The following is a 25,561-nucleotide window of genomic DNA, read 5'->3' on the forward strand; positions in this document are numbered from 1 at the left end:
CCAGCCAATAACAGCACGATGGGTGTGTATCCCGTTCAACTCGTCAAATACTGCCACTTCGTCACGGTCTTCTACTCCTGATAGCTGCACAGAACCACAAGGCACTCTTTAACGTCTGTATTGTTACATCGCTGTGTGTTTTCATTTGCTTTAGTGTTTCCCCTCTCCTCTCTCCCTCCCCCCCTGCTGTGTGCTGACTGCCGCTATTGGTGTCCGTTTGACCAAGAGCAGGGGTGGGGCCACACACGGAGCCGAAAGGCGTGCGCTTCGGCTGCATTCATTCAAAATCCGGCAACGCTGCATCGGTTGTGCGGAGATGTAATAATTATTTCTTTTGGCAGTTTAAATCATAAAATGTAATTTGTTTCCCCAAACCCGAGGGGATGTCATCAGATTGCAGTCCACATCTCAAAATAACTTAATTTACAGTGATGGAAAACAGAGAAAAGCAGCCAATCCTCTCATTTGAGAAGCTGGTAGTAACAAATAATTTACATCTCTGCTTGACAGATACCGTATCAGATTAATTTAATCATCAACATTTTTGTTGATTGATTTTCTGTTACTTTTTGAGCATTCGACTAATTGAGCTCTAGAACCAATTATGAGACAGAATCTGGAGTCCACGTTCAGGGCTGAGATGAAAGGCTTAGCTGTCCTAAGTGGCTTTTTAGAGAGGAAGGAGGTAGCGCTGCGCTGCATGAAACGCACTGATCCCTGACACTGACTGGTACCGTGTGAGGAGAGCTGATTATCACTCAGAGAGAGTGAACTCACTGTTCTCACCTATGTGCACTCACTGTCTCTGTTCTCTCTCTGTCTTGCTCATATTAGGGCTCTTCAATGCCCTTTACTCTGGTGCATGTGCTCTGAGCTCGCCCTCTGTGCTGGTGATAGTGCACTTCAAGTGTAATAACAGCACATTTTTTTACATTTTACATCCCTTTGGAGGTATTGTAGCAGATTTTTCTGCATGTGTCATGATTAACAATAGTTGTAACTCAGTTCTAATCAACTTTTATTCCCATGGAAGCACTTAAACCTTTATTTATCATATTCATACGCGACAGCAAACCTCCTCTCTGGTAACATCAGCACCTGCCTCCTGCAAGACACAACTCAAAGCATGACATTTCAGCCTGCTGTAGTCTCTGAAGTTAAACATTTCATTCAAACTTTACATTTAACCCTTAAAATTAGAACCCTCATCTTTTCTGTGAGCAACCTCATATGTAGACACTTATTTATAAGCTAGAGAGTAGGCAGTACAGGTACAGGAAACTACGAAAATGCCAGTCATCCTAAACCCTGCTCCACTTTGTTACTGTTGCAAGGTCTTGCACATTCATCTCATGTCTACATAGATGATGTAGTGCTAAAAGACCTCCAGGGCAAAACAGTCACCCTCCTCAGTTGATGATCCGTGTATAAGAGATGTAAATACTTTGTACCATTGTAGCCTACTTCTGTTGCAGGGTAACGCTGGTTAGCCATATTATTATAGTGCAGTATTCCAGATGAAGATGTAATTTAAATGTTATCAAATGCATACTAAACATACTTAGAAAGCATCACAGAGGTTAGATTTGGCCTATGTTGTTTTCAGTAGTAAGTCACTTTTGCAAGAGAAAAAGACAAAAGTTTGGAAAACTTAACACTATCCAACAAGTTTGGCTGTTGTTGGCTGCAGTTTAAAGTTCCCTATTCCAGATGAGCAAGACACAAATACTCTCAACTGATATAGTCGCATCTTTGTACCCATGGACCTGAACAGAAACTTTTCAAATTTCTAACCTGTAATCCCACCGAGTAATGTAAACATAGCACAAAAAGTAAGAAAATTTGTGTTTGGTAGATTATTTTTTTGTTGTAACAATGCTTCTTGGCAACAAATCTTATACCGTTGGAAAGCCTGTTTATTTCCGTTTTAAATGGTGCCACATTTGTAAGGAACATACATTTGTGGGATGAGCAGCAGAGCTGAGTATGTGGGTTGCGCCCATAAAGAATTGGCCAAATCTTCTCTCTGTTTATCCTCTGCTGTTACAAAAGCATGTGTTGCTAATTGCATTTAACTACCATGATTGTGGAAATCCAGGTAATTCCCCTCTGTTGGTGTATATCCAATACAAACTCTGGGAGCTTTAGGCCTGGATGGAGGTGACCATGAGCGGTTACTTCCTCAATGGGTTAATGACTGTCGGAGCCGACATGTATATTAACGGCTCACATCAATTTGTGGTCGGCTCTTTGTGTGTCTCTGTGAAGGTGAGTGAGTAAGCGTGCAGCTCCAATCCTCCTGTTACTGCAAATGGACAGATGGACCATCAGCGAGGCTAACGCACCAGATGACTCACTCTCAGTCACATTCCCAGTGACAGCCAGTGCTGTCACATGTGTTTCACTCGGCAACTGACAGACTTGAATACCTGTAAGCGACTCGCGGCGGTTAGCTTCGATTGACCTGCAGCAGCTCTGAAATAAGCATCGGCCCGTGAAAACAAACCTGTCATGTGATCCCCATGACAGCATGGACCACACAGAGGAGCTAAACATAGCGGATTTTCCGCTTTTCATGATTTTGCAACCTGTCTGGTGACACCTAACAGAAAAGGGGGTCACAGGTTTATTGATGAAAGGCATGCACCGCCACTGCAGCAGCCGCTGATGTCATGAACGGCTGTTGCCCTGGAGGAAGTAGTTATCTGCGGATGGCTTTCATTGCTTCAAACGCCGCACCTTCCTTTCAGTTCCTTTTCTTTCCGTTGGCAGCGAGAGCAGCAGCAGTGTGTTTTCTCAAAGAGGCTGCATGAAAAGCTAAAACCATGACAGAATATTAAAGTCGTCAGGATGCAGCTGGGTAGCAGCCCAACCGCCTTCAGACGCTCTCATGTTGTGTTTCACCACACATCTGACATTCTGGGAATAGCTCTCCTTGAAAATGCCTCGGCTGTTTCTTGAGGATGTCGAAAGTGGATTTCCTGCCTCTCTCTCTCTGTCTCTCTTTCTCTCTGTGCTGCAAACACCACATCCACGTGTTTCCTCCTTGTTTATTCAGCAGTGTAAGGCCACCGCAACAGAAGCGTCACGACCGCTGCTGGAGAATAATGTCAAATTAAAACAAATACAGACACAGGATACAGAAAATCTTCCTCCAGACAAAACACAGATGTCAAGAATTGGAGCTAAGTAAATAAAGAACACGTTTAGTGCAAGTACAACTGCAGCTAAAACTGAAACAGACATGAAACAAAATTGCTCCTGCATGCCGCAGCTGCAGCAAAAAAACAGGTTAGAGATTTGTGCTAGGTGAGCAGCAAAGACTTCTGGTTCTGCTTGATTTTCATGAGCACTAAATGGAATTAGAAAGTGCACGGCTGTAATTGTTTGTGGTTGCAAGAAAGCAGCTCCCGATGGGACTGTCGGCACTGATGCAGATCTCTGCTCCCGGCTGCTGCCTGTGTAGACTGGTTCAGTGAAGACAACGCAACACAAAGACTATTGTCTGCGAGGACAGATCAGAGCCGAACGCTCGTATTGTTACCTGAAACTGTCTCAAACAGGGGAAACAGTGCAGACTTCCTCCAGGCAATCTGCTTCCTCCCCGTAAAATGTAATGTTTTACTGTAATCGGTTGTAAAGAGCCTTTGTTAAATAGATGAGGTCATATTTGAATGAAGGTTTGTATTTACTGTAAATGCACGCGTTGTACTGTAAGGACACTTTTTTTAACTGCTTTTACGATACATTATACTCTTAAGTTTGGTTATTAATAGGACAAGAATGGACTTTTGAATTTTAAGCCAACACGGACGAGAAGTCCAATAAGTGCTTGAGAAAATGGAAATTAAAAGTTCTATGACAACGGGCAATTCCAGCTGCAGAGGAAGTTGGTGTGATGTGATCAAAAGTTGCAGAAGAGCTGGTAAATGGACCTTGTGGTTAGACTGTCAAGACAACTCAAAATGTATCGTAGTGTCAACATACTATGTCTATGGAAGACGTGAAGATTCAAATACAGATGTTATATAAAGATACTGATTGTAGTTTTATCCTTTTTGGGTCACATTAAATCTAATTATCTTTTGGTTTCTCCAAATAATACACACACATTTGGCTAAAATATTGCTGATGCCTCCTTCACACCAAACCCACAATGTTATTCAAAAAGAGTCCTCTGATGCTTACATATGCCATTAGCTAATTCCCCAAAACTTTGTCTCTTGCAACAACAGACGTGCTCCGCCAACTACACCTTCATCCCGTACATGGTGACGCCCCACAACAAGGTGTACTGCTGTGAGGGCAGCCTGATGAAGGGCCTGACGGAGCTGATGCAGCCCAGCTTTGAGATGCTGCTGGGGCCCATCTGCATGCCACTGCTCGACCGCTTCATCCAGGTGCTCAAAGTGTCACAGGCAAACTCACAGTAAGTATACTGAAGACCTGACGGCGGTTGGACCGGGCGAAAGACTACACAGTCATAATTACCATCCCGCTTCAAAAATACTATTGATGCTGTCCATCATCATGACCAAAAGATGCTACATGAACAAGGATGCTAAACAATATGAATAGCCTGTTGTTGAAGGCGGTGCTGCTCTACAAAGGCAGAGACCGGTTACTACACGAGCAGTGAAATTGAGAAACAGTTTTAAGTTTTCAAGCTATCTTGAAACGGGTGTAAAAGGTTGTAATGCCTTAATTTTATGCATGTTTAGGCAGATTACAAAGCTACATATAGACCTAAAAGAATAGATACTGCCTTTGTGTAATCTTCAGCATAAAACGCAGTATCTATCTACAAACACAATGTACATGTATCTCTGCTTTGCCAATAGTAATATAGTAATATATTGAAATCAATAACAAATAAATCAACAATTTAATACCCTGAAATATGTGATTTAAAGGTTACTTGGTCACGCCAAATCACATAAATTCCAAAAGCCAAGAAGGTAGTTAGCATTACTGCTATTCTGCTGAGCTAGTGTTAGCAGGAGTTAAGCTAGCTGGGTTTGTTGCCCATTATGATTGAGCTACTGTCTTAAATAGCGACGTGGAATAACATACTGAATTGTGTTGGTTCACTGTGTTATGTTGGTCACTGATCACAGTGGTAACGTTGGCTTTACCTAAGGATAGCTAGCGATATCTCACCTGCTTAAGCTAAGTTAGCTGTCTCGTTTTCGTGTTACAATTTCACATGCTGTTTTTGAGGAAGTTGTACATTTCTACGCCATAAAATTCACTTTTGACCAAATACACAGTGGTTACTGCATTCTGGCTTTGAAGGGCTGAATATGATTAGGTTATTTCCCTGAGAACCTGAAAATGATAATGAACATGAATTTTCAGGTACCGTAAACTGTTGAAGGAAACACTTTAGTATTTAGAGCAAAGCAATGTGATTGAGGATGAGGAAGCAAAAGAAAACAATGTAACTATTTTCAGCTATGTCTGCTAACAAGAAGTTCCTCTGAAGGAAATGTACTGTAATAAGGGCCATATGAGGTTATATGGTAAAACAATGTTCAACTGGTTTCATTGTATAAATGCAATCTGAGGTGTCTGTACATTCAGATCGTGTTCATATTTGAGTCGCACTGTGACCGTTTCTCTTTTTGTTTTATTATCCCACTCCTACTATTTTCACTTGCTGTAATTATTTTTCATGTAGTGCATCCCTCAACCTTGACTTGCGTGGTTGTGATCTACTTTTTTAAACATTTTACACCACCTCAGTTGCTGGGGTAATATTTAAGGCTTTCCTGCCAACAGGCGATGCAGCAGCCAGTTGGCTCTCGCTCGGCTCCAGGAATAGTGACTCAGGTTTTTACAGGCACAAAAGAAAAATCATGCGCTTTGATAAAGCTTCTGTCTCCTGGAGACCAGCATGCATGAAGTTAAAACCATTGAGCAAAGCAGACGCGTTTTCAGCTCAGCAATCACAGGTATCAGAGTAGAATGAATTCTGTACATTGTGTGAAGGAGCATGACTGCTATTTATAATAAACTATCGAGTATAGATTTAATTTAGTCTGTTATGGCACTGAGACATGTGCTACCTTTACATGTCTTTACTGTTTGCTGATGCCATGTATTTGGCTGACATTGGCCTTTTTAAAGGTCAATGTTGCCTTGGTCTAATATAATGGAGGTTTCATTTTAAGCTTATTTAATTTTAGTCAGCTCAATCACATGGAACAAATTTATTCTGGTAACAAAGTGAGTCATTATTTGGCTTTCACTCCCCGCAAGGATACACATGACAGAAAAGAGTGGGGAGAGATAATAATCTGCAGCAGATGATCAATGTTACATGGATCTTTGGAAAATTGTTGATACTAGTGCCGAGTTTTACCACCAATACCAAAACTCTGTTTTCAATGGTTGATTTTAAAGGATATACGGTTTTCTCTCCCACTCGGCGTACACAAACAGAGGCACGCACCTGTATTAACGGGACTATTCAGCAGCAATCTAACATCCCCATAAATTACATTAATCTAACCACAAAAACAGAAATTAATTTATTATCATTTTTCTATGGTGAGGTAATCATAAAATATGACATTTCAAAATCATTTAAAAACCTAATTTGATGAAAGCCATGTGTATTCGTGAATGAAGATCCAACAAATGGCCCTTTTGAAAAGCCGCATTACATGCTGTAAACTTACATTAAAAGGGTTTCTACTCATCATTTGCGGTGTATTCAAAAATATCAAAGAGCATATGAGAAGAGAGTATCCAGTTTTGTGTTTGTAAATAACGCTGCTTTCAGTTCATTGTCTGAATTTAATGCTTTCCTCCACAAAGTGCAGTGAAACTAATATCAGGAGTTATCTGCAGGTTTATGATGCCCCGCCTCAGCCGATCACAATAATGATCCATGAAAATGATCCATGAAAATATATTTAGTAAAATTATTGTTTCAAATGACTTTACTGGAAGTGGAAATATTTAAACACATTCATGAAATAATTCCTCTGAAAAACTCATTTAAGACGAGCGGAAAGTAGCTCCTCTCTCTAGAGAGCGATCTGAAATTATGGAAAGCAGGAAATTAATTCAAACACTGAACATGTTAGACTTGCCCCTCAAGGAGATATAAACTATCTAATTTGGTTAGTATGGTTTACAGAAAGGCCGAAAATTACACATTGAACTCACTTTGAATAATGGAAACTGGAGTGGTTTTTAGATGTATTTCTTAATCATAACTCATAAACTCCTCTCTCCTACGTATCTTCTTGTCTCACAGCCAGTATTTCCGAGAGACGATCCTGAATGAGATCCGAAAGGCTCGGGAGCTGTACACTGGCATGGAGCTGACTGCCGAGCTGAGCCGCATCCAACAGCGCCTGGACAACGTGGAGTGCCTTTCGGTCGACATCGTCATCAACCTGCTGCTGACATACAGGGACATCCAGGTACACCTGCTCTGTGTAGCCTCTCTAAACATCAGCATGTTGTTGTCATGTGTCAAATGAAGTCTGCTGCCTCAGGATAATTTAACAATTTGGATAATTAGTGGAGACAGTTGGTAGTTGTTGCTTCCTGTTGTTTAACTGAAGATAATAGGCACATAGGGAGAGAATTTTATTAATTTGAAGGCAAAGCAAAGCTTCTTCTTGTTCTGTGCCATAAAGCAATCCTGCCTTTGTGCTGTAGAACAATCCCTTAGTTTTCCTGCCACCGTAGAGACAGCCCATTGCTCTATAGAGGATCAAAGAGACGTCTTTACATCAGAGGGTTCTTATAGTTAAAACCCCCACAAAAAGAATAGAGGAAAACATGCAAATGCCCAAGAAATGAGGACACAGTCCTTGTTAATAAGTCTCTAAATTGAATAAAGGTCCACAACTAACGATTACTTTCTCTATTGACGATTCTGTTATTTATTTTCATGATGAATCTGTTAATTATTGGGCTTCTAAAATGTCACAGATAAACAAAATAGTTGCTGATTGATCAATTTAAAATCTTTATCAGACTTTCGGAGGCTAACATTAACATCACAAAATGTCTAAAGATTGTGTTTACATGCAAATTGTTGCTCAATTTCAATCTGCATTAAAAAAAAAAGTCACTGAACCAATCAGGATGCACCGCTCATCAACGGATTGAAACCTTGCCATAACCCTGATTTTCCACCCTGAGAGCACGACTCTTTAGAGAAGGACATGCAAAAACGTCCAGCCCAGCAACCCAAAAAGTTTCTAGGATAAACTATGAAGGTATATCAGACATCCATCTAACACCCCAGATGCACCTCTTAAGTTCCAACAAATTGCCAACTAAGTACAGATGATCTGTGACTGCTGCTCGTGTCCCTGACCTTGGCAGAGGAAGGCACTGTACGAACCTACTGTACAAGCTAGAGAGAGGTGACTGCCTCAGCATCAATCTGTCAACGTCATCCCTTTTACGAGTGCCGCTTCCTCAAACGGGGGCCATCGCGGACCGCCTGTGGAGAGCTCCAGGCGAAGCTTTTGGTCTGCCCGTATTAAATCTGCCGCTCTTTCCGCTCTTTGGTGTCTGCATTGCGATGGCACTCGCCGGCCAAATCGTCCCACTCACCATATAGGCAGCGCTCGGCCTCATGAATCATTCATTAGAACAACAAGCATTGAGGACGTGCTGAATTATTCAACATGCTTTGGGTACAGTGACTATTTAGGCAAGTAGTAGCAGCAACAAAAATATGATGAAGGGGCCTCTCAACTATTGAAGTGCTTCTGGTGTTAAGCAGCCAGTTGGGAATCAGACAGAGTGAATGAAAAGACATCAGAAACTCTCCCTCCGGCCTCAAAGCAGCTCAATACCTTCATGAGTTGCAGCGTGTGTTTGGAGGACATTTGGTGCAGAGATACTTGGACAACAGTCCCACAATGCTTAGCAATCAGTAGGAAATGGGACAGGAAAGCTCACCAGTGTGCTCCTCACTTATCGTCCAGGATTATGAGTCCATCGTGAAGCTGGTGGAGACTCTGGAGAAGCTGCCGACCTTTGACCCCATGGCCCATCCACATGTGAAGTTCCACTACGCCTTTGCACTGAATCGGTAAGATACACCTGGTGACACTAACGCTGCACATGGAGACACACTCTGATACACTTGATGCACACATTCAGTTTGACAGCTTTTTATGTATTTATTTATTTATTGGGGATATTTTGGTTTGGGTGGAAGTGCTTTGATTTTGTGTCTCTTGACATGTGAACGTTGTAGTGTGACTTATTGACAATAAAGCTAAAAAAAAGAGACTTTTTGATGAGCGTACTCGGGTGACATCAACACGTATAAGTGAGGGAATTCTCACTGCCGTCTTTAGGACATCCCTAAGCTCTTCTGTCCATCTTCTCAGTTCTTCACAGTCATTTTTATGCTTTTGCACAGCCTAGTTACTTTGTATTTTTAGATGTTGTGTATATGTATTTATTAATGTGTTTATTACCAGAATTTCACATTGTTTTTAAGCTTAAAGCCTTTGATTGCTTTGGCTTTGTGTATTATATGTTGACCAGAGTGGCAAGCTGCTGCTGACAATTGTCCTTGTAGGAGTAAATTAAGTTAAATAGACTTGATTCAATTATTTGTCATAGTCATGGAAAATGCTTTCTGGTTGGTCAGTTGAAACAGCACAGACACACCTTTAAACAAAGATCGGTCCACAGTTAGAACCTCCGTTCTATATTTCAATCAGGAGAGACAAGTAAATGATTAGTAGTTAACATTTGTTATGACAGATGAGTCGCTCAAGAGTTACGCGGAAATTGTTTGGCGCTTGAACTCGACAAGGAGATTTGTGATCGCGTTGTGATTGAGGAGTCCAGACACTGGTGGTGGTGGCTGGAGGTTCTGCTGGAGCTGCTGATGGAGTACTGCATCTGTGAAGATGGATGGTGCTGGGGAGGAGGAGGGTCGCATGAAACAGCAGCAGGAAGCTGGAGGCGGGGATGCGGCACATTTAAGAGGAGACAGCGGCAAGCTGATAGGCTAACGAAGAGGGTGTGACTCTGCGCTATTAGCCGGGAACGGCCAGCTGTTGAACAGCTGATGGAGTCTATGACTCTGCCAGTGACAGCCGGAATAGAGAATGTGCTGCTAGTTAGGGAGCAGTATGAGAGAAAAGCATACGAGCATGAGCGTGCAGGGATAGTCTTCCTGTCTGAACTTGTGCTAGCGCTTCATTTGTACACAGGGTACATTAAACTGCAGGTTACCACAGAAAGAAAACTTTCCAACAAATAGCTCTTGCTGAAACTGCCCTGACCATGAGTTCAACTACTACTTTGCTGTACCGAACTGTACCAAACAAAGATGTAAGACTTCAACACTGATTGCCTTTTAGATCTAGTTCAAAATATGTTGGCGCCTTTGACCGACCCTTAAGCGTTCAGCTAAAATCTTTACCTATGTAATATATTTATCTTTTTTTTAATGTCTTTTTAAATGGTTTCTAATGAGTTAATACAATTTTTTATGTTTTCTGATGTATTTGTAAAGCACTTTTAATTGGCTTAGGTTTAAAATGTGCTTTCAATGTTTTCACAGCAATATGAAATAGATATAAGAAAGGGAATTATGAGGTGTTTAGTTCCTAACACATAAGTAGCTCTAAAAAGCTAATGCCATGTTTTTGTTTTGTTTTTAACCAAAGCAAGTATTTGATAAAAAACACAACAAAGTAATTCATAATCATGTGAATTGTGTGTTTTTAAACAAATAACCACTTTACATGGCAATAACGAAGTAAAAGCATTTATAATTTTTGACGGTGTACACTGACATCAGGACGGTTGACATTATTTTTCGGGACGGCGGTGAATGAAGTTGGTCTGGACCCTTTCGATAAACAATAGTTCTTCGAAAGAAAATCGTCATGCATAATAATCCAAATCGTGAGGTCAGACTTCGAAAAAAGTAGGAATCGGCCAAGAAAATTGCATTCAGTGAATCTCTGATTGTGGATTAAGATTTGAACACAATCCATCTTGTAGTCCCATTTGTATGTACTCCTAACACAATGATACACTATGAGATGTCAGAAAACTTCTTCTTCATCTCCGCCTGGTCCTGTTATTTCCAAGTATCAAGACAGCGCATGGTCTATTGCCTACATATACATTTATCAACCAACCAGTTAATCTTGGGTTTATACGTTTGTTTTTGAGAGGGTTTCATAAGCAGCAGTGGTGAGAGAATTTTCCTCAAAGCTCCAGTTAAATATAAAAAAAAAAAAAATGTTGAAGTTACAAGCAGCAACAAATTCAGTGATATTATTAGTAGCATGTGTGCTGCTACTTTGCTCAGGAAAAAGACAGATGTACACAGGGAGGTTTTGACTGCCTGTTTCTCACCAGCTGCCTTTCTTGTAAACTTCCTGCGGTTTTCGTGGTGCGACGGCCTCAAACGGCAATAACGCATGCTGTTCTTTAATTTGGCAGCAATTGGAAAATGCTTCTGCAGGGCGCCGAGATGTGTTTTCGCTCTTACTGTCTGGCAGATTACCAGGATGTGATACTGTGTTTACGCGCTCCAGTGATTGTCAGACAGATTCATGTGATAAGTGTTAATGACAGAAGACACTCCCTCAGTTTAGTTGAGAACAGGACGCGATGAGTCGAGACAAACAGCTGTGGGAGGTCTCTACTGTGCCAGCTTACCTATTCATTACAGTACGATTAGGCACTATAACTACAATAGCGCTGACATGCGATTGTTGTGCAATGTGTTCTGATGATTTTTTTTTTTTAACAATCTTAATTTTGCCCACCTATGATTTGATTAGTTTGATGTTTTTTTTTGATGCACTGTAATACTTTTAAAAATTATTTATAATTAATACTAGTTGTCAGGATAAAATCTAAATGAATGCATTATATCTTTTGGAATCCACAGAAATGCATGCAATATTATTGCTTCCATATTCTGGGTCTGAGAAGGCAATATGACAATATACCTTGGGGTGATATTAATTCCTCTTAGCAATAAAAGATTTCTAAAGATGTTTTCATATCATGTATGCCATAGTAAACTACTATATATCCTTTATTAGACAAACAGACAATTCCATTTGGTTGTTTTGTTCAGTTTCTCCATTGGTTTTCCAGAATAAGCACTTATTTATATTAGTAGGGAAAAATATATTGAAATATTGTAAGCGCTGTCCTATCTTTTCTCTGCCTCTGACCCACTTAGATGCCCTTATTATAACCTCCGTTGCCATAGTAAAAAAACGTGTGGCATTATTTAAGATTTTTTTTATCCATGTTGCCCTCTTCTAGTGGGCAGTTTAGTGTTCCCCTTTTCCATCTTAAAAAGTGTGTAATTTTTGACATTTAACCGGTGAAATAATGATATTGAGGATTTTAATTTTATCTTTATATAACCAGATAAGTCAATTAATAACCAGTTCTCATTTTAAATGACGACTTGGCCAAAAAGGCAGCAACAGGAAGCACGTCATAATAAACGATGAAACATGGAAACATTTCAATCGTACAAAAATAACAACATCATAATGTGTAACATATATATAAAAGACAAACGGTGTTCCTGGTGAAGCAAACTCAGAAACAGTTGCAGTGATCACAGACTATTGTTTGTAATGAGTTATTGGAGGAGGGTAACGGAATGAGGGTGTGGAGTTTTAGCTTCTTTTGCAACTTCCAGTCGCTTGCAGCAGCAAACTGGAACGAGAAACGGCCGAAGGCGGTGCAGACTCGTGGAATGACTATGTTTATGAAATTGCTAGAGCGTAAATTGTGGTTACTGTTGAAGATGAGTAGAGAGCGGCGACAGGTGGGGGTTCTACCAATGACAGTTTTACAGATAACTGATACCAGTGGATTAATCTGCATCTATGGAGTGATGGCCAGTTGACTAGAGAGCACAGGCTGCAGTGATGAGTGTTGAAAGGAGCACCGGTGACAGAATGGTACATGACATCCAGTTTATTGAGAAGATTGTTTTGGAGGCGGACCTGTAGATTACGTCACCATAGTCTAAGGATTGAATACAAAATGACTGATGTGTCACAGCAGTCTTCAAAAAGCCGCTCCTGTCATAAGTTAATGGTACGTTGTAAGAGACTGCACAATAGAGTGATGGGATAGAAAAATCGTTCTCTTTTGAGTTCCGAACCAGAAGACATTTTCCGCTTCAAGTGGACTTTTATAAATCATCAGTTCCCAGTCCCGACCCAGCAGCGTGCAGCCCTCACCGAGCCCTGAGATTATCAATAGTGCGCCTTAACAAACGCGTGATGAGCGGTCTTAAGTTGGTGCTCTGCCTCTAATTGAATCTCTCAGGTTGAAGTATGTGTGCGTGTGGACTAATTGGCTTCAGCCTCATGTCTGCAGCAGGGCGGCCCCGGGGCGTGTGAGCGCTGCCGGGCTCCTGACAGCAGCGAGGGAAGAATCTGCTCCATCCAAATACCAGTCAGCACTCTGGGGAGAAGAAAGGGAGAAATAGCTCCATGCATTAGGAGAGAGAGCGGGGGTCTCGTCTCCCCGAGCGCTCTTCCCCTCTGGACGGTCTCCATGGCAATAGCTGTCAGCTCATATGTTTTATTTAGCTTTCACGCTCTGGAGAGGAGCCACGTTTTGTTTGCATCACACGTTGGTGCCTGTGTGTGTGAGACTTCGTCCTCGCAACGCCACGCATTTCTTTCTGAAGTCTGTGTTTTGACACGTTCATTAACTCGAGAACAAAGCCTTTGTCGAAATTTCATCCCCCGAGAACAAAAATTTGCCCTCACGGAATAGAGATTGTGAAGCACTTTGCTGCTTAAATTAACATAATAATGAGGATATTCCTGAAGATATAAGGGACCTTAGTTGATATAAATACCCTACGTGTTATATAATAAAACAAGTATGAAGACAAGCATGTACAAATGTGGTAATCATCTTAAGTAATGCTCTCCTTATCCTAACCGATTAATATATCATGGCCATCAAGGATTGATGCATAGCGGCTCATCTCATTGCTGTGGTGCCTCTGCGCTGCAATACAGAGTTCCCCTGTGATTTAAATAGCAGGTCCAGTAATGTGACATGTTCTGTTGATTACACTCTAGTTAGTTTAGCTGTCGTTTTCAGGGTAATATTTCAGGCTTGAGTTTTGACTCGGACACGGACTTCACAGCCATTGTGGTCCACTGCAGGAAAGCCTCTCAACCTCAGCCTCAAGTCACTTATTTAAACACCTGTTTTGCTCAGATCAACGATAGTCTCGGCCTCATGGTTTCCTGGTTCTTGGAGTTCTGACAAGTGCTTGGACCAGGTTTTAGCTGTGTCCAGATTTAGTTGTGTTTTAGTTTTATTAGTAGACTACTAATCCATTGTGACTCCCCGATATATATCCATTACGATATTCCCTGTCTTGTATTTGCTCCCTTCTAAATGTCTTTCATTCATTACAGTCCAGTTAAAGTGTCTGGACGGTACGGTGTGCTGTTTGGTAGATTGAACATGTTGTTCGAAGCCATTGATTGGACCCTCGTTGATATATAAATGAGGAACATTATAAACACCTCAGAGTCTAGCGCAGTACGAGTCAATGGGCGCTAAGACCAAAAAACAGCCTCCAAAAGGACCATAAAGTTGAATCAACGTCGTTTCAACAAAACTGAACATTATAGCCTTCATTCAGGTGAGATTTATTGCATCTTGTAATTCACTTAGTTAGGTGTACCTCATAAACTGACAGCTGGGTGAGTCAGCCCATTTTATTTATTGAAAATGGCGAGAGAGAAAATAAATAGATTGTGAGTCAATCAAATTTAACAATAACAATTAATTTGATGTATTGGTTTTGTTTATTGTCCAACCCTGTTGCTCATGCTACACTCCCAGCTCTGTTTTGTTTTTTCTAATACTGCAGAAGCATTAATCACATCTTTCCTGCACACTGAGGGATCAGAACAGGAAATATAAAAGCTTTCATGGAAACAAAACATTCATGTATTTCAATTAATGAACACCTCGAGAGCTTGCAGTTCATTTTTTAGATTGGTTTTTCATTGTAGAGCCTCCATTATTTCAGGTTAGTTATAACAGAACCATCCGCACCTGAATGATCCACTGGAGGCTCACAGTACTAAATACAAGTGGAGATTCTGTGAGTGAACCCAGTGACCTCTGTAATTTAAGTCGGGCTCTGAATGGCCGCCTCTGTGCCGGGTGTCACTTCCCTACAACAATGGTTGTGCAACTCTTCTCTAGCTACAAACACACACATACATAATTATGTGCTCACACGTACTCCACGCACACACATACGCCCTGCTGCTATTGCTAATTTTGATTGATTTGATTGTTCAAAGGGTCTTGTGCACTATATACACTGTATAGGCCTACACGTAATTATGTTATACAAATTGTATTCTTTATGCCATCATGCAGTATTTTAATGCTTTATCTCTGTGATTTTGTATGTTATATTTTATTTTCTTCAAAAAGAAACCCCCTGATTTTACACATGAAAGTGTGTTCACGGGTCTTGTGGAGTCATATTGCCTAAATTTGTATAAAGCCTGTTGTGGCTTCATGGAATCTGATATTTGATTCTAGTGTCGGTCCGGGCTGAACACTACAAGTTAGAAAATGAAACAACTCTGGGGGGTGTGGACTGAGAAAGAAGTGAGTTTACTCATCTCTCCTTGAAGCTAGCGGCTTGAGGCTACATTAGCCCCCTAAACCTCCTGTAGGCAGTTGCATTGTGGGTAATGTAGGAGCCAGGTTTTGACAAGGAAGAAGAATGTGCGGAATAAAAAGACAACATCTCTGGTTCTGTTGCATCGATTTGAAACCTTTTTTTTAACTTGATATAGGAGTGAAATGCTGAATCAGAGGAGAACTCTTTTAAGGTATCCTGTCCCCGTATTCTGGTGTCGGAAAGAAGAATTCTTGAATGCATAAGACTAAATCTAAATTTGGGTCATGAGCAAATTATGCCAAATAGGGATGTACTCGTATATTAAGTGTTTGGGAGTAGTATTGGTTGACGTTTGTGCTCTAAATGGGGGAAGGCGTGCCACCTGTTACTCCCTTCATGATTTGTGGAAAGTGCTTATATGTCCTAACCCAAAAATAGAAAGCAATGTTAAATGGTGAAGTGTTTAAACCAGCCCTTTGAAATGTAATTGATGATCTTTAGAAAATTAGCCTATTGTCATATTTATATGGTGTAAATACAACTAATGTCACCTTTTAAATACTGAGAGTAATCCACCATTTACCAGTGAACTTCCATAAATTTGAAGGACTTGCAAGAGAAATATAAAAAATAAAAAAAGGAATGGCTTCAATTGATGTAGCAGAGGTTAAGATGTCCTGACACCCAAGTGTTTTTTGCTTCATTGCTACACACTCCGTTTACATCCTCCCTGACTTTGCATGTTGTGTGTTTGTGAGTGTAGGAGGAACCTGCCGGGCGACAGACAGAAGGCTCTGGACATAATGCTGCCGCTGGTGGAGGGCGAGGAGCAGGTAGCCTCGGACATCTACTGCCTGGTGGGACGGATCTACAAGGACATGTTCCTGGAGTCCCACTTCACTGACACACCGAGCAGAGACAGCGGCATACAATGGTGAGAGAGGATGTCAGGGGGCTCCTCCGGACGCTGAGTCACATATATTATATTGCTAGCAGAAATGTTTCGAAGGGCAAGACGCATGATAGATGTCTCACTGGATCGTCGCACCACAGGATTGAGAGTTTACTGTGAATGGTGCTGTGAATAACAGACTATGATAGCTGTTATCATGAAGGTAAAACCCTTTGTCAAGTCAGGAGAGACACCAAGAAGAAAAACCAAGAGCATTTAAGAGTTACGCTGACAAAGATAGCTATGATTAAAGTCATATGGTGTTAAAAGGTCTGCCTTGCGTCCGCAGTACGGGCTCCAAGAGGAAATGGTGATATGGTAATATTTCCGTGGCTCCTACTGCCAATCAAGCCTCATTTGGAAGATCTTGTGTCTGGAATAAATAGTACGGGTGCAACGTTTCCCTTTTCTAACAGCCTTAATCCCTTTTCACTAAAAGTGGATGCCTCGTTTGAAGGTTTTTCTTGCTAATGCACCGCTCCACAATACTGACGACAGTGCAGCTCTTATTGATTTCTTAAAAAGGAAGAACATCGTCGGGTAACAGAAGATGTCAACATACAAACACTGTTGCTTCAAAGATCAATGTAGGTATTACACTGAGAAGTGTTGAAAGATAATGATCAATACATCAAGCTTCTATAAAGGGAATACATTTTCTTATCATTTCTTTTTTTAGATTCTATCATTAAAATGAATGCTCATATTAGATGCGTCAGTCAATCGAGCAAGTTGTTCATACATTTACTGTCTGTATAGAAGTCCTTTAAAGGTGCTAATGTCCTGTGTTTTTTGGAGAGTGATTTTAAGTTCAGTCCAGATCTAAACCTTGTTCAGACCTTGTGATAATGACGCTGGATGTTCACAGAATGAGCGCTGTGAACTTGCAGGATGTGCTTGTTGCTAATGAGTCAGCAGAGAGTGAGATGTATGTGGAGGGTTTCCAGCACCTTGTTGAATCCGGGAAGGCTGTTCTGATTCAAATCAAGGTGTTACTTGGTACTATCTTGTGAGTATGTTGTTCATTTGTCAGTCATTTTGAGGATATGATATACGACGGAAGTTAATAACAGAGCAGAAATATTAAAAGGAGGATGCTGGTTGCCTTTATCTGGCAATTGCTCTCAGTCGATTGAAGAAGCTGCCTGCGTTATCGAGCTCCCATCTGGCTATTTTTCTCAGTTCCATGTCACAAATTGGCAGAGGCTCCTAATGGCATTCACACCCCTTCCCTCAGCACAACAGATTGCTCATTAAACAAATGAGAATTCCGAGGGTTCTCTCAGTGGCGGTTTGCTGTTCTGTGGTCCCAACTCAATATGGTTGTGATTGTTTTTGTAACTTGGAGTGTCTCAGGAGGCCGGGGAGCCCAATGAAGCCATCCGTTATCTCCGACGTGCAAGGGTTTGGAATGACGCATTTATTATTATATATTGAAGTCATTTCTTTTATTCTGCGATCAGGTTTAAAAAGGGCTTTGAGTCGGAGCCAACACTACACTCTGGGATCAACTATGCTGTTCTACTCCTGGCAGCCGGACACCAGTTTGACACATCTTTTGAACTTCGCAAAGTGGGTGAGTGGATGCGACATTGGATATCTCTCTTTGCTCTGCAACAGCAGATATTTGAAAAAGGTAGAAAATTAGCTGAGGAAAGTTTCTATTTTATGATTTGTATCTGCAGGTTAAAGCTGCACTTGTGAATATTTTTATACAGGCAAAAAATATTTTGTTATCACTCTACGGAGTGTTTTAATGTCTTTCAGCTCATAGTTTTGCGTTTTAAGGATCGCAACTTCACCGTTACGGCTCAGTCTCGACACTCTCATCAACCCAACTGAAACAGGCTGCCTGCTGCTGCCTGTGTTAGCTGACCCGTTGCTATTTTCGTATGCATATTCGGCAGACACATTAGCATACATTTGTAGCTGTGTTTCTGTCTGCCTGACAAATGTCCAGTATTCAATATTGCTTTGATTTGGTCTCCAACAACTAAGGGGGTAAATGCGTGGCTATTAAGTAGCTACCAGATCAACTATGTTCCATAAACTGTGTAGTTTGTTGCTGGGATAGGTAGCATAGAATTGTGTTTTAGAGCTGAAAGATCTGTCTGCTGCAGCTGAACACTGTGCTATGAGAGCTGTTAGAGTGAACAATGAACTGAAAGACTCTATAAAGCTCCACAGAACTGAGGGGAACTGCAGAGTTTGATGATAATACTCTGCGTGCATCACTACCTGCAACCTCTGTCCTATTACACTTAGTCATTTGATCCAGTGTATTATAAACAATATTGATTATTGCTGCTTTGATGAAGAAAGTTTAGATCATACGTATAGTGGCTTTCTTCCTGTTGAGCCCTTGTTCCCAATCCCATGGGTCTGCTCTGGAATCTGAGACTCGGAGGAGCACAGGAATGTGGGAAACGGAGCAAGTAGTCCTGGGAATCAGCCTGCAGCTCCCTAAATTAGCCCCACCCTGAGTCCCTCTGGACCCTGCTCTCCCCCTACACTAATCCCCGTGACCCCCACCTGCCTCTCCAAATGGCTGGTTACTGCAGCAGGAAGTGTAGCAGCAGAAACCAAAACCATTACTACAATTATATATAAACATATACAATAAACATGTTTTGAGCACTTTCTTACAGTCTCCCCTCAGCTGTCTTGTCCTTTTTCAAGGGGAGTGCAAAAATGATCTCCCTATTGTATTAAATACTCTTTCCTGTTTTCCAGGAGTGAAGCTGAGCAGCCTGTTGGGGAAAAAAGGCAGCCTGGACAAGCTGCAGACCTACTGGGACGTGGGCTTCTTCCTGGGCGCCAGCATCCTGGCCTGCGACAACACCAGGGTCATCCAGGCCTCAGAGAAACTCTTCAAACTCAGAGCCCCCATCTGGTGAGAACGCGGCGGATAAGCCGCTCACAGATTAGCATGCCGAAAAAAAACACATTTTAGACATCCGCATCCATCGTCGACGGCGCTAGTGTCAACGTGATCGGAAACTGTGTAGCTCAGCTTTCCCTTGAAACCACAGTGGCATCTGTGGCCATCGTGCAAGCTTTACATGGATTTTGATGAATATATCAGCCTGGTGTGTTTGTGAAGAGTTTAAAATGTATTACAACGCAAATCAACAGAAAACACAGCTTGGAACAGGCAGCTTGACAAGATTACTACTATGAAAAACGGCTTCTTCTTAGTTAGCCATGGCCAGCACCTTTTTATTAACTTTAAACAAAAAAAAACTTTAACCTAACCTGCCAGTGTGGAGGTCTTGGTGTGCATTCATGGCAAAATGGGAAAAATAAAGTCCAAAATCAACCTTTAATCCTTCAACATTTTTATGTGACTGTATCAGTTGTACAACATGTGGAGGAGTGGAGGAGTACAGTAAACAGTCTGCAGCTCCTTTTTTTTGCAGTGCTTAAGAGCCTGCTGTTCTTTGTTTGTGTCTGTGCTGTGAAAAGTCTTTAAGTTGACATTAATGTCATAAAGAGAAATGAGTCCCAGCATGGAAACTCATCATATGGTATTGTTTGTTTCTGTGATCCTTCTTGATCTATGCTCATGGGTTTAAAAACAATATAATACAAATGCAAGTTATCTGCCAGTAAGTTATTTTCTTTGCAGATGTTTTCCTGATGATAAATGGGACGTCAGTTAAGTTTTGTGTGACTCTGACATTTGGTTCCATATTTTTCTGGGCTCATTCATTGTTTTTTCTTTTATTCTCTCTCTCTGGTTGGTTTCAGGTATCTGTGCTCACTGGTGGAGACCATCTTGATCTACCAACAGTTTAAGAAACCTGGCGTGGAGCAGCCGGCCCCCAAGCAGGAGCTGGTGGACTTCTGGATGGACTTTCTGGTGGAGGCCACCAAGAAAGACGTCTCCTCTGTCCGATTTCCTGTAGGTGACTTTAGCTCAAATGCAGCTCTCACAAAGTGTGTCTCAGGTTTAATATGCATATTAAAGCAAGCAAACACAAACAACAAAAGACTATGCATGCTCAGCAAACTTTAATTGGTTAAATAAAGGGAATCGTACAACATGTCTATCTCTTTTCCAGGTGTTGATATTAGAACCCACTAAAGTGTACCAGCCTTCGTATTTGTCCATAAACAAAGACGTGGATGACAATACGGTGTCTATCTGGCATGTTGCTCCTGATGACAAGGTGGGTGTTCAACATTTATATCATCCAGCAACTCTGACAGTCAAATTTTTGCAATTTTTTGGGGGCAAATATACATGAAAGCAGATATAAAAGGCTATCAGTTAACTCTGACTACTTTGAAAGTTTAATTATTATCATACCGCCCACAGAAAATGCTTGTTTCTGATTGGCTGGCATGCATTGCTTCACCACATACATGCTCTGTATCATGCTGAAAGTAACAGAAACAATACTGATGCATCATATAATTGCTTAAACTAATTAATAAGTTAATCAAAGATACTAATCACGTTTGCCAACAGAAGATAACAGATGGAGGATGATGTTAGTTTTTCTGTTTTGTTATCACTGCGATAATGGGCTCTTGTTTGTTATCATGAAGACCTTTGCGTCTGCTTAGTGATTGATTTATTGTAGTACATTATTGCTTACCTACAAGGCAGCACGTAAATAAAAGTGGTTGCTCATCATAAATTGATCCTGTTCAACCTGCTACATCAACTACACTGACTTCATGTTTTCATTTTATGCATGTGCTGTAGCCAATGTAATAATAAAATGCTAATGTCTATTGTATTACTCTAAGGTCAATCAACATATTTTAGATAATGATACTATTCTCATGCTGAAATCAATCTGTTACGTTCAGTCGGCGTATTGATTGATATAACCTCTCACAGGAGCTGATGTTATTTGTTTTGATCTCTCCTAAAGCAAAAGGGGATCCACGAGTGGAACTTCAGCGCCACATCAGTACGAGGTGTCAGGTCAGTGTCTGCTGCCTTTAATGACACACTGATATCACAGCTGAGTGATGTGACAACGACCTCGCGCCTGTCTCCAGAGGGGGATCGGTTTAAATTTAGGTTGGAGGAAAAGTGTTTGGCTCCACTCCGTATCCAAAAGTTACCAGACAAATGTATTGAGTAATTCCTGCTGTTGAGAGGGATTTCACGATTATTTTAAACCTATACCGCCATTGTGTTTGTGTTGTGTTTTCTCATCGCTCAAGTGTGTCAACATTGGCATGTATCAATTGCAAAAATATCTTTTTTTAAATTAAGGGATCACCAAAGTTATTGCAATGAATCCTCTGGGAACCATGAATGTCTGTACCAAATGTTTAAATGTTCTGACAATACAACGAATAGTTGTTGAGATATGTTAGTCTGGACCAAAGTGGGGGATCAACAACATGGCTACAAATATTCCAACTAAAGTCCAACTCGAGTAATGTTTTCATTAAAGGGACAGTGTCTGGAATTTGGTTGCATCTAGTGGTGAGGTTGCAGATTGCAACCGACTGAACACCCCTCCGCTCACTCCTCTCTTCCCAAGACTGCGGTAACGTGAGCGCATGGGTGCAAAACCTGGGCCAGAGGCCATCCTTACTGAAACAACAATACTTTAGGAGCAACAGAAGTCAGATGGTGGATGGCTGTACCACGGTTTTGCACTCTGTGGCTCACATTACCGCAGTTTCACTAGCATGTCAGAGAGCTGCAGGTAACGTAGTAACGCTAAAGGCTCTCTCTAGAGCCAGTGTTTAGTTAGTTCTTAGTTTTAGCTGATTATAGACTAATAATAATAAACATAATTAAATATCATATTCCATTTCTGCTAATGGATCCCCTGAAATGCTACATACTGGCCCTTTAATGTGAAACTAATGTCTATAATGTTTGAATATAGAACTAACATTGTTCCAAGATATAAATATATATCTGTATCAGTATATATAATATACCAAATTAAAATAAGTGTTGAATGCTAGATTTAACAATAGAAAAAATAAAATACAAACAAATATCTGGATCTGTTGCTAACTGTAACTATAAAGATCGTGGTTAGGGCCCAACATGTATGTTCAGAGTTATCTAAGCATGCACAAAATGTTATAAAAAGCATTTTATTAAATGCATGCAAAGTGCAGATTTGAGTGCTCCATTAATAACACAGACAGTCTACCATGGACAGTTTTCATGATGTCTCTCTCTCTGCGTCTCCTTTTCCACGGTCCTCAAAGGAATTCAGCGTCAGATCAGTGGAGGGCTCTGCTCACATGTTGCTAGGGAACGACTCATTCTCTGTGCCCACTCAGCCTGCAGACAGTCAGCAGGACACAATAGCTCTGTGCACAGCAATACGACCACACACACGCACACGCAGTCTCTTCGTAGTCCGAATAGGCAGTTCTGGCCTTGGCAGGCGTACAAAAAATTGGAACACGGGCTCATACGAGCGGATACATGTGTCCTTTTAGCTGTTGAATGGAAGCTCTCCATCTTTTGTGCAGAAATTCTGCATCATTTTATTGGACAATCTGCAAAACAAGTTTTGTGTTTGTTCCAGATGTTGTCCAGAAACAAACTCTCAAACTCATAACACTGCATATTTACTGAGTCTATCGTTGTATTGTTATTACATCCTGCATGTGTCACAAGTACTGGGGTTTATATTTTGATAGAGTGGCCATCCACATGTAGTGACAAACGATCTTTTATTTCATAGCCAGAGATTTTATGGCTGATGTCACAAGTCCAGTGAAAGGCTTCATTCATTCATGTCATGTCTGCTCTCATGGGATAGTCGTCGAACTAACTGTGATCCGTCTCTCCTCAGCATCTCCAAGTTTGACGAGCGCAGTGCCTTCCTCTACGTGCTCCACAATGCAGAGGACTTCCAGATCTACTTCTGTACAGAGATGCACTGTAAAAGGTCTGTTCTCCGTCTCTGCTGAATGCTCAAATATACTGTAAGTCAGATGTCACTGTAGCCCTTTCTAGTAATGCAGTCATAATTGAATGGCTTTATTAATGGTTAAGCTTTATAGATCAGTTATAAGCCATTTATTAGAACAACCTTTGGGTTGCCAGGTTGTGAAAAATCTCTATGGCTACTTATCTTCAGGAAAATAACCGCAGAGGATCAGGACCAAAATACATTTGTCAACAACGTATTAAGCATTTATTAAAGGCACAATGAGTAGGAATTTCCTGAAGAAAAAAAACAATGTATAGACCACCCACTGCAGTGAGTTAAGCTCTTCTTAACTCAGCAGTTCAGGCGCTCCTGTCAGCTCTAAAGTCAGGTGGGAAGTATCGCGCCTCTGCGTCGCCACAAGCGCACCTTGTTTCATTTCGACACCATCGTGTTCCTCGCTAGCACTGAGTGTTCAGACTTGTGACTCTCACAGTGAGTCATGCCGGCTGTTGTTGTGATGCTACACTCCTTTTTAATTCTGAGGAAGAAGCAATGGCGGTGGGAAGGGGGAGGGGTGAGGAGAGGGAGGAGGGGAGAAATAGGTGATGGAGAAAGGAAGAGATCCTGTCGGATTGTGCATGTGCATGATTGGCATGTGCGCATGCATGAGCACACGTGTATCACAGAACACCAGCAGGCCTGCCGTGTGCGACAGCGTGACGAGACAACGTGCTCGTTGAACAGCTTGTGTTCAGTGAGAGCGGCAGAGGTCGTATGTATGTATCTGTGTGGGAGGTGTGCATGCAAACATACTGTAACCCTTTGTGGATGAGACCACCAGCAACAGTAAATACTGCCACTTAATCACAATATGTACTCATTGAATGTCAGACAACATGTGCAAATTCTACAATAAACAGAGAAATGTTGTTCAAGAACGTGAACACTATGAATCCTCCAGCTTTTCACCTGGTGTCCCTACAACCACACAGTCAAAGAGCTCAAAATCAGTACTCATTTACTCGTTTATTTAGAATCCAGTGTCTAAATACTCATAGACTCCACTGTTTATTTCTATGTTGAGTATGATCTCTACTTTTGCATTGACGAAGCTTTTCTTTGGCAGATTCTGCGATCTGGTCAACAGCATAGCAGAGGAGGCCTGGAAAGGTCCAGAGGAGGGAGACTGTGACAGCGACGCTTTAGAGGTGAGAGGACTGAAGACTAGATTCACTTCTATGTTGGCTCAGATAGTAGCCCTGTAAACTTTGATTATATTTATATAAATATTTTTGTAGCCATAAAGTGCATCAAAAAAGTCCTTCCTATAGTTTACTTACTGGTGCACCTGCACTAGAGCCAGAGGTATATTTCAAACAAATATGATTTTTGGCCCACAGTTCCTTTTTTCTGTCCATATATTTAATGTAATAAAGCCTTAAATGAAGAGGCAGTAAAGCCTCATACACAACAAAGCTTCAGCAAAAATACATAACCTTCACTAATTATACAGTACTTTTCACTGCATGTGTGCCATGAAACGATTTACCCGTTTGTTTTTGTACGTTGTTTTCTTACATCCTGTTGTGCTTCTGCAGTGCACTTTGCCTACTTTTTATATGTCACAGGAAATATGATGTTATTGTGGTGTTTCCATCAAAAAGAATTGAATGGCTGACTGAAAGAACAAATGAATTGACCACAAAACCGTCTTTGACAGCTAATTAGCTTTGGGCACGCTCCTTTTTAGTGCCAGCTAACCGGCTATTTTTCATGCTTCCATCAAAAGACAAAGAAAGGAAGAATTTCAATAATGTATTTCCCTCGCTTTTCATAACATAATGTCTTAACAATATTCTGTTTTTAGCTTGTATGAACTCAGGATTTGAATCTAGCTTTTTTTAAATTCAGTTCATCACAATTTGCATTATAATAACTGGATTGCAGCTGCAGACCCTGAGAACATGAACAGTAACCTTGCTTGTGTGCTTTGTATGCTTTGACAGTACAGAGCAGGCACCTGCCTCTGGAAAAGAACAGCTAATTACCTCATAACGCTGC

At 41.1% G+C, this 25,561-nt stretch overlaps 1 protein-coding gene across 1 annotated transcript in view; it reads left to right on the plus strand.

Annotated features, from left to right (window-relative positions):
* The window catches only part of map3k5 (mitogen-activated protein kinase kinase kinase 5), a 62,361-nt gene that overhangs the window by 18,977 nt on the left and 17,823 nt on the right, over window positions 1-25,561 (plus strand). The window contains exons 4-14 of the mRNA XM_076083689.1: window positions 4,236-4,429; window positions 7,268-7,436; window positions 8,964-9,070; window positions 16,437-16,607; window positions 18,089-18,201; window positions 19,359-19,518; window positions 20,376-20,529; window positions 20,690-20,797; window positions 21,512-21,564; window positions 23,420-23,515; window positions 24,627-24,708. Coding sequence (XP_075939804.1) covers window positions 4,236-4,429; window positions 7,268-7,436; window positions 8,964-9,070; window positions 16,437-16,607; window positions 18,089-18,201; window positions 19,359-19,518; window positions 20,376-20,529; window positions 20,690-20,797; window positions 21,512-21,564; window positions 23,420-23,515; window positions 24,627-24,708 — 1,407 coding nt within the window. The remainder of the gene's footprint in view (window positions 1-4,235; window positions 4,430-7,267; window positions 7,437-8,963; window positions 9,071-16,436; window positions 16,608-18,088; window positions 18,202-19,358; window positions 19,519-20,375; window positions 20,530-20,689; window positions 20,798-21,511; window positions 21,565-23,419; window positions 23,516-24,626; window positions 24,709-25,561) is intronic.

This window comes from Anarhichas minor, unplaced genomic scaffold (assembly GCF_050575085.1).
Source record: "Anarhichas minor isolate MPS153535 unplaced genomic scaffold, ASM5057508v1 ptg000136l, whole genome shotgun sequence".
Taxonomy (NCBI): Eukaryota; Metazoa; Chordata; class Actinopteri; order Perciformes; family Anarhichadidae; genus Anarhichas; species Anarhichas minor.